Source organism: Helianthus annuus, chromosome 9 (genome assembly GCF_002127325.2).
Source record: "Helianthus annuus cultivar XRQ/B chromosome 9, HanXRQr2.0-SUNRISE, whole genome shotgun sequence".
Classification (NCBI taxonomy): Eukaryota; Viridiplantae; Streptophyta; class Magnoliopsida; order Asterales; family Asteraceae; genus Helianthus; species Helianthus annuus.
This window is the reverse complement of record NC_035441.2, coordinates 56189610-56198995: the sequence shown is the minus strand read 5'-3', so window position 1 is coordinate 56198995 and position 9386 is coordinate 56189610. Positions and strand designations below refer to the sequence as shown.

The window sequence follows — 9386 nt, the reverse complement described above, 5'->3', positions numbered from 1 at the left end:
GATATTCGTTCAAGTGCATCAACTTTGGAGGTCGATTTAAACTTCCGGTTTCGCTTTCGCTTAATAGAATACTTTGAATGCTCGGAGTTTGATTCGATACGAATGCCCATTGACCGGTTGATATGGCATTTGCTTGCGAAGATGTCGACACCGGAGATTCGGCCCATGAGGGAGACAAACTTGTATTTGTATACTTTCCCCCATCCGGAGCCGGAGTACCCCACCAACTTGGATTCATTTTAAACGCTTGACGATGAATACCTAATCAACACACTTGAAACAGACGGTTAAAACACTTAAATTTTTTTTTAAGAGTTTTGACAATGTTTAACAAAGTCCCACTAGACAAAGATAATCGTTGAAGTCGACGAAACGGGCCTAGAATGTCGATGAAACAGAAGCCCAAACAGAAGCCTAATTTTTGTTGTCCGAGCCCAGTTCTTGTGCGACAAATCAGATCTTGTGCGAGCCCAATTTTCTGTGAGACTAAACAAATCTTGTGCGAGCCCGACTTCTTGTATGAGCCCAACTTCTTATGTGATTATATATTTTGTGCAAACGATTAACTTTGTGCTACTGGAGCCCAAATGAAGTCCAACAGAAGCCCAAAACGAAATCTAGTTCTTGTGCATGCCCAAAGTCTTGTGCGGATGAAACTGTTGTGCAATTGTAGATGTTTTGCGATTGAATAAAGACTTGTGCGTGAAGGCCTAAAGGAGATTTCAGCCCAGATGTGAATTAGGCCCACATCTTGTGCGACTACTGAGTCTTGTGCGATTGAAAGAGTCTTGTGCGACTGAAAATATTGTGCAACTAATAAAACTTGTGCGATTCAAACTTGTGGAAACATCAAATCTGACTTTCTATCACCTGACACAAAGGACACTCATAAAGCATGCTATCTCACCAACTCACCATACCTTGAAAACATAATTTTCAAACTAATACCCATCATACTTTCGGCTACACAAATTCCAAGTCTACCAACCAATAAGGATCAAACTCAGATGTATATCAAGAACAACTCAAGAACACTTTGAAGATACATAAGAACTCCGGTGAAATATGAGTTTTCCGGTCGCCGGAAAAATCATCGAACACGAATTTTGCACAAAAGTTTCAATAACAACCAAATCTAAACATGTATAAGAGTATTCCAACAAGGTTTTTGTCAAAACTTAGAGCAAAATACCAAGATATTCACTGATTTTTCAACAATTTTCAGAAGAAAAAAAAATATAACTTTTTCAAGAACAAGATCTGAAAATCAAGAAAAACGACTCGGTTTTAACAAGGAAGAGAGCCAAGGCTCTGATACCACTTGTAGGTCCGGCTAGGGGAGGATCTAGTCGCCTAATCCTTGTGTACAAACACACCCGGTTGTGCGGAATCCAACCGGAGATGCAAACCGAGATAGAACACGACAAGAACACGAGAAGGAGACCAAGACTCAAAGATTAACACTAATGCATTAATACTTGAAACGGTTACAAATCAATGTTCACAAAATAATCCTTTGCAAACTCTCACTAGAACACTCGGGTATATGTTCTGTCTTGTTCGACCCTTCTCTTTTCAGTGTGTGTGTGTGTTCTGCTCTTGTTCACCGCCAACCTTCGCACAAGTGATTTGTTTACAGAATATATATGATTATGATTCACTTGTGCGACTGGTAGTAGGGTTCGGTCCACTAATGCATCAGCCCACACAAAGAGACCCAATAAAAGTGTTTCCCACACATGCATTCTACACGTACATGGAACCAATTTCTTTCAAGCATGTGAATTTTAGTCAAAGATATGACGTCATCATGACATCATCATGATGAGGTCATGATGACGTGTCAAGCGGGAAACGTTCTCGGCTCTCCTTGCTTCGCGCGTCGAACTCTAGGTCGCACGACGGAGGAATGTCGTGACGTCGGGCTTGAGCCGAAACTAAGCGGGTCGAACCGAGCCAAGTCGCGTCCACGTAATATGTATCAACAGATTTAATTGAGTTAAGAGTTAGGGAGTTGATTGGAAAAAACATAGTAAACTATTGAGCACCATGGCACTTGTTAAACCATTGGGACAAAACCGTTAAAATGACCAAATCACAAGGAGCAAAATGGAAGTTAACTCTTCGTTTTATTCAATGGTTGGGATTGTTATTGGCATAACATTTTTTTATTATCAACTTGCCATAATTAGTGGAGTCATCAAATATTAGAAAAAGACTAAAAGAAGAGTTTGTGATTCAGCCACAAACGTGATATTGTCTCCACAACACGTGACATGGTTAAAATTCTAGTTCTTTCAAATTTCTGAAGGGGTTAAATTGACATAACAAGGGATGTGAAAACCTAGAGGAGGTGAATGTGTTCCTGTTGAATTGTGTTCACCTTTTTTGGGACAAGCTTATACAAATTTGATGATAGAAAACTGTATTTATTACTTAAAAGATATATAGTTTTGTATATTGAACTTATATCATTTAGCATATAAACTTAGTGAGTTACCTAAATATGTAGCAGTTAGACTGTGAATCACCTAGGTACATTTCACTAAGTATTGTTTTGAGTCATTCACATTAACTACAAGGTTAGCTAGTTATTCAAGTACCGTAAGTCAAAATGAAATAACTTGTCACATTTTTATCATTACATGTACACGCAAAGGATCATGGAGCTAAATCGTTCGAAGTGCAGGAGAAGGTTTTGACCTTTGATCAAACAATCCAATGGTTGAGATCAAGTGATCCCTAAATGTAGAGTTCACGTGAAAAAATCCAGGAAAACAAGTGGGAAAATGGAAATTAGAAAGATCCAATATTTGTGACTCATAAATTAACTTTCCCGTGATTTTCAAACGGTTATAACTTTTTTCTTAGGGTAATATTTTAAAAAAATTACACACTATTAACGAGCATTTCATTCTTTTTAGTCTGTGTAGGCTATTGCTATAGTTTTCTTAATTTAAAAACAAAAATTTTACAAGCTATAACGTTACATGATTATGTTCCGATACGTAATTACGTAATATGCATTTTATTCTTGAAGCATGTGTAGCATTACGTGATTATGTATTAGTACGTAATTACGAAACAATAGTTGACTATGTATTATTATATGATTACGTGATATTAAATACCATTCCGTGATTTCATTATAGTATCTATATAAAAATTTACTAAGTGATTACGTAATTACATACTAACTATAACTGTAATAAAAAACAAAACATATAATTAAAAATATTTCACGGAATGCCTAATATTTCAGGTTTAATCATGTATTAAGTATATATGTAATATAAACCATTAACCAGTCAGTTTAATAACCACGTAATGTCGTAGATTACGGATTTAATCACGTATAAACATTTAAGTTTTCATTACTGAATGTGTAATGTAATCACATCAACTATAACAAATCATATTGAATGTGTAATCACGTATCTTGTAAAAAATTAGAAATTAAGAAAATTATAGCAATAGTCTACTCAAATTAAAGAGAATGAAATGCTTATTAATACGATGGATTCTTTTTCAAAAAAATATTATCATATGAAAATTTTATAGCCGTTTAAAATCACGAGGAAAATGAATTTATGAGCCACCAATATTGAATCATTCTAAAATACGCTTGGCTTTGAATGTCTCGTATATTTCGTACCAGCTGACTTATACAATAACCATTCCCTACGTCTACAATATGATTTTGAGAACAAAAATGATTTTGAGAACAAAAGACCACGCATACGTGATAAAATAAAATAAGAAAAAATATATATTCAACTGCAAATAATGTTTAATACAAATATAAAATCATAAACAAAATCAAAATACAATAACAAGACAAACAATATAAATATTGACATAAAAAGAAATTTCTAAAACAAGAAATACCAAATGAGCATAATTCCAGACGCAATAAGACTAAATGGTGAATTTGCATAAGTGGAAGCAACGGACGCTGGAGTTAGGGAGGGACGACTGCCTGCATCAGTGGTCGGTACTCCAGAAGCCCCATCGGTAGATGGTGGGGTCAGAACTCCAGAGCCTCCATCGGTAGATGGTGGGGTTAAGGTGGGTGTTGTATCAGATTCAGGTGCTGGTGGTGACAAGGCGGGCGTTATGTTTGATTCAGGTGTTGTGTTTGGCGACGACGCCTCTGGGACCGTGGATGAACTTCCAGGTGACATAGCAGGGCCTAATGCAGCTGGACCTATAATTTCAATACCAACAATAAAAATCTTTTCAATAGAATCCTTAAAAGAATATATGATTTGTATAAAATTTGGATACATGAATAACCACATTTAGTTAGTTTATTTGTTTACTAGTAGTATATTACTTTATAAACTGAAAATTTTATTATGATTTAATTTTTGTGTTTCTTTAACAAAATTGATACATTATAGATTAAAATTTTGAACGGCATAATAATAATAATAATAATAATAATAATAATAATAATAATAATAATAATAATAATAATAATAATAATAATAATAATAATAATAATAATAATAATAATAATTTATAAATAATTAAATTTGTAATATTTGAACGTTATACGAGATAAATAAATTTTACCTGGTGCTGGAATAGGGGAGCCTGCTGGAGCTGCAATTTTGAAACATTGATATTAATATTCAATGCAAATAAAATATAACGATTTTATAGAAACTTTCATAAACACAAAACTTTTAAGCACAATTTACTCACCTTTACACTGAAGAGGCACGCCGGGCATGTTACAAGCGCGTGGTAGAGAAATGGCTAGGGTCCGGTTTATGGGGATTTGGAAGGGCACACTCCCAGTAACAATGAGACAGAGGCAATCAGTACCGCGACTAGTGAGGGTCTTGAGTGAATTGCAACAGTCGGAAGTTGGTGTTGTGGATCCATTGGTAGTGCTATTGGTTAAGAAATTTAAACATGGTGTAAAGCTAGTGATCATAGTAGGTGAGCATGGGGTAGTGATTTGAGAGTAGACCGGTGCAACCTCTAAACATAGTGCTACGACCAACGCCAAAACTAAGCACCGAAAAGCCATGTTTTAGTGCCGCGAAAGATGGGTTTGCGGTTTAAGGTGGTGACGGTGATAGGCGGGTAACGGTGGTGGAAGTTGGTGATGGATAAAGTGAAGGAAGAGAATGAATTTATAGGTGAATAAGTTTGAAGTAAGTTGAGATGGTAGCTATGGAGTTCAACAAACTTGAACAAGACATTTTGACTTTTTTGAATATTTGTATTGGAATATTTGTTCGGTAACTTTGGTGACCAACCTTAAACAAGAACTTAATTATTCTACCACGTAGATAAATAACGGACTATGGCAAAGTGTTTGCCAAATTGTTTACGTTATTATGGAAGTTCTAATCGGTAAAAATAAAAAATAACTGAATTTATCTGGGTGATGTTTTGGTTTGTCTCCAATATCTTGCTTGGGACAACGTTTTGTACATAAATGGGTGTTGTGGACTGAAAGTTGTTTGCTGATAAAAAAGAAAAAATTGAATTTATGGATGTTTTAAAACGGTAAATTATTAACGTTTGTAGTTGTGCATAGTGGTGGACTCAGGAATTTTTCCATGGGTTAAGCCCCTAGGTATGTATATAAGTAAAAAAATCGGTTCGTATCGGGTCGGTTCGGGTCGGGTCATGTAAAACAAAAGAAATTGCGCCATAACGTCCCTACTCATGGTTCCTATCACAAACAAATTGATGCATAAGTTCATCGCTCCATAACATAATGTTTCAATTTTAATTTTCAACCCTAGAAATCGTGTGTAATCACCCTAAAAATCATCTAAACAACATAATCACCCTAAAAATCATATAAATAACCATAAACAACGTCAAAACACATGAAATTACAAACCTATTTAAGAATTTTGTTACCCTTTGGTGTCGGACGGCGGTGGTCCGCGGCTGCTGATGACGTGCTGTTGTGGTTGCTGTTGTGTTCGATGATCGCTGGTACAAGACGACCCAAGAGAGGAAGGGCGGGAGGAATTCTAAGGGACTATTGGGCTTATTTTAATTATTATAATTTGAACTTAGTTTGAGTTTGGTTAATGGGCTAGTAATTAGTGGACTAATTATGTTTAATGAAATAGTGGGTTAAGGTATTGGGTATTTGGGTTAAGTTGGGTAGTATAAGTTTATAGAATTTAGGTAGTTTTTTTAATTAGAGTTTACTAAAAAATTTTAAAATATAAATCGAAAACATTTTCTACCTAAGGTGTGTGGACGAAAAATTCCAAGGGGTGCGGATGAAAAAATTTAAGGGGTGCGGACGAAAAAATCTAAGGGGTGCAGACGGGATTTTCAACGGAAAACAACACTAAATTTTTTTTTCCCGGAGGTGCGCCCGCCCACATTGGGCTACATGTAAGTCCGCCCCTGGTTGTGCACGGTGTAATGTAGTAAAGTATGAAAATACACTATACATAACCAGGTTACAACAACATATCTATCACTGTATAATAATACATCGTACAAAAACATCTCATTTTTACAATTATGATTAAGTTATAACACTTGGTGGGTAATGTACATGTTAAAAACTTTTTAGGAGTAAACGTGTCTTTTAAACAATACAAGCGTAACTTTTTTTTTAACGTTTTATGTATTACGCTACCCTTACAATTATATTACATTACCCTCATTCTGTCAATAATTTAAAAGCTCAACACCCTCACCCTCTCAAAGTTTTATTAAAACTCCAACACTAGTTAAAAGCTCAGTACTTATTTTATAACTTAAAAGCCAAATTAAAATCTCTTCTTTCTAGAGATTAGCATAACATAAGAAAAGTTTATGTGTCGACTTCATACATATATGCCAACTAAGCTTTTCTTATATCATTATTATATCAGCGAATTTCATTAAATAATTTTATTTTTAAAGATTACAACAATGTTCTAAAGTTATTGAAGCCAAGGGTTAAAAGCATGGATGGTATTAGGGTTTCTTTTCAAATCCACATATCCAAACTTGTCGCCCCTTTTTGAATCCACGTTTCCTTCTTCTCTCTCTTCTCTCTGGCGATTTTTAACCCTAGGGTTTCTAGTCTGCCAATCAGTGATGCACGAGCAAGATCTCACTAGATCTAAGGACTTCTCTCTCTTCTCTCTGGCGATTTTTAACCCTAGGGTTTCTAGTCTGCCAATCAGTGATGCACGAGCAAGATCTCACTAGATCTAAGGACTGTGTGGTGTGTAGTGTTAAATATGACGACCTAGGTTCCGGCGCTAGCATTCTCAAGCAAATCGGTGGCAATAGAGACGAGTTAATGTTGTATGTTTGTTATGATGGATAGCGTATATTAACTTTAAAAGTCAATAGGTTGAGTAGTTGATACTTTTTAGTCCCACTAAATATCGTGCTAGAATTTATCTATTAGTACTTTAATAGTGTTTTTTTATACAAATACATTTTTTATTGTAGTTAATGTGTTTTTTTAGATCTAGAAACGGATTATATCAACCCATATTTGCTAACAACCAAAATACAAAGTTTTACATTGCCAGAGTTTATCACTGATACAAAGTTTTATTGCAGCCACTTTTACTGTGTTTGTTTCATCTCATCACATGACATTGATAATTGTGATCATGACCGGTTCTATGCAGGCCTTTGCAATATATTTTAGCTTTTAATTGTCGATGCTGGGCATTTTGTTGTAGGTTTATCTTGATGGGCACTAGTCAAAGCTGAGATCGGTTAGAAACGTGTCATCAGGTACGGGAGTTGGAGTTCGTAAGTTAAACCCCAAAATCTGTCTTGTTTTTGTTGGATATCAAAGGCATGTGCAACGGAAGTTGTTTGTGTGTGAGGATTCATGATGTTCGTAATGTGATAGTGTAGAAAACAAGGAAATGCAGATGAATGTTTGATGGGACAAATCAAGTATGAAATGTCTTGGTGCCGGTTACATTTGCCGGCAAACCTTATTTATACAAGACGGTTATTAGCGGTTGGTTTTGGAGGGAATAACTACGGTTTGAAACGGTGCCAACCAAATACCGACATAACCGTTCGATAATGTCATCATTACATATACATATAACATATAGTTCGAATATATAATACATACATAATATAAATTAAGTTTATGTACTCTAATACACTCCCCATAAACTTAATTGTTCCTTCGAGTGTGCATCAAGACGCTTTTATTAGCTTCATTAACGGCTTTTTCAGCCTGCTTGAAATCAAATTTCTTCCTTCTTTGCAGCCTATTAAGCCCGTACCAGTCATTCCCAGCGAAGAAAGCATAGTGTTCTTCGTCTGCTCCATCTCGTTCTGCTTCGTCTTGTTTCTTGTTTCTGCAACATCCTCCTTGATCTCTTTTCCAGCTACTACTGCTTGTTGTGTTACTTTGAATTTGTATTAATAAACTAGTACATCTAAGTACATGGCATACATAAGCCTCATAAACTCTCCTTCATTATAATCGAAACTCATATCTTTGGCAACCATAGCCCACATGTTGTTTTTAGTTATTCTTCGGTGACCACCCTCCCTTTTAACTATCATATAAAGTTCCAGCTAACTCACTTTTCGATTGTCTGCAGCATTTGTTGGAAGAGGTCTTGTGGTAATCTCCAATTTATCTTTGAGAAACCAATCTACCATGTCATCAAACTTATTCTCTATACAGTACTTGTACTTACTAACATAACCATCATCTTCTAACATATCTAGAAGGGCTTTACAGTCTTGGAACTCTTTAAATGACATGGCTTGTAGTATCAAGACATTCCAATCAGGTTCATTTGACGATATATTCAGACTTTCGAAGTATTGATTTAAATATTCTGTTTTGAATGCTTCATAATCAGGTTCGAACTTCATCATGGATTCCTTTTCTCTTAAACCGATCTCATCTTCTCTTGTGAGACCCGAAATAGCATTCCTTCTATTAATAACACATACACTAAACGTTGGGAAGATCTTACACTTTTCTCCTGTAAATTTTACTGTGTATCCTTGGGTTATTAATTGATCTAAACTAAGAACATTCCTATCTATATCAGGAGTGAAAAGAACACTTTGAATTCGAATCCTTTCAGATCCGGACATCACTTCCACAACCCCTATCCCTTTTATAAAGTAGAAGTTGTTTTCTCCAGTTCTTGTTTTCACACCGATCATGCTTTTAATCCTTTTATACATGTCTAAATTGCCAGAGAAATGTTTTTTAAGGACTGTACTTACATACCAAATTTCGGACCAGAGTCCTCCATCTGTGCCGGTTACAATATACTCCATTTTCTGATCACTTTGTTGATCATCATCTGCCTCCTTTTGTTGTTGTATCCCTGTGTTGATTGCCAGATGAATGAGTTGTGTAGCCTCATCGTTTTCTTTTGTCTTGCATGATGAAATCT

General features: G+C 35.5%; 1 protein-coding gene across 1 annotated transcript; it reads right to left on the bottom strand.

The window, feature by feature from the left end:
• Positions 1 to 3810: 3810 nt before the first annotated feature.
• LOC110877736 (non-specific lipid-transfer protein-like protein At2g13820) lies at positions 3811 to 5111 on the bottom strand. Its single transcript, XM_022125934.2, has 3 exons — positions 4711 to 5111; positions 4579 to 4608; positions 3811 to 4207 (listed from the first exon to the last, which is right to left on the bottom strand). Exons 1-3 carry the CDS (start codon positions 5039 to 5041, stop codon positions 3873 to 3875), a joined length of 696 nt encoding a protein of 231 aa, XP_021981626.1. The 5' UTR covers positions 5042 to 5111; the 3' UTR covers positions 3811 to 3872.
• Between the last annotated feature and the right edge of the window lie 4275 nt (positions 5112 to 9386).

Bases quoted from the DNA above. Each gene is read 5' to 3' on its own strand.
- LOC110877736 (XM_022125934.2), bottom strand. From the start codon at position 5,041: ATGGCTTTTCGGTGCTTAGTTTTGGCGTTGGTCGTAGCACTATGTTTA. The intron at 4,609-4,710 runs GTGAGTAAATTG...TCAAAATTGCAG, and splicing joins CGTGCCTCTTCAGTGTAAAG to CTCCAGCAGGCTCCCCTATT. The intron at 4,208-4,578 runs GTAAAATTTATT...TTGAAATTATAG, and splicing joins CTCCCCTATTCCAGCACCAG to GTCCAGCTGCATTAGGCCCT.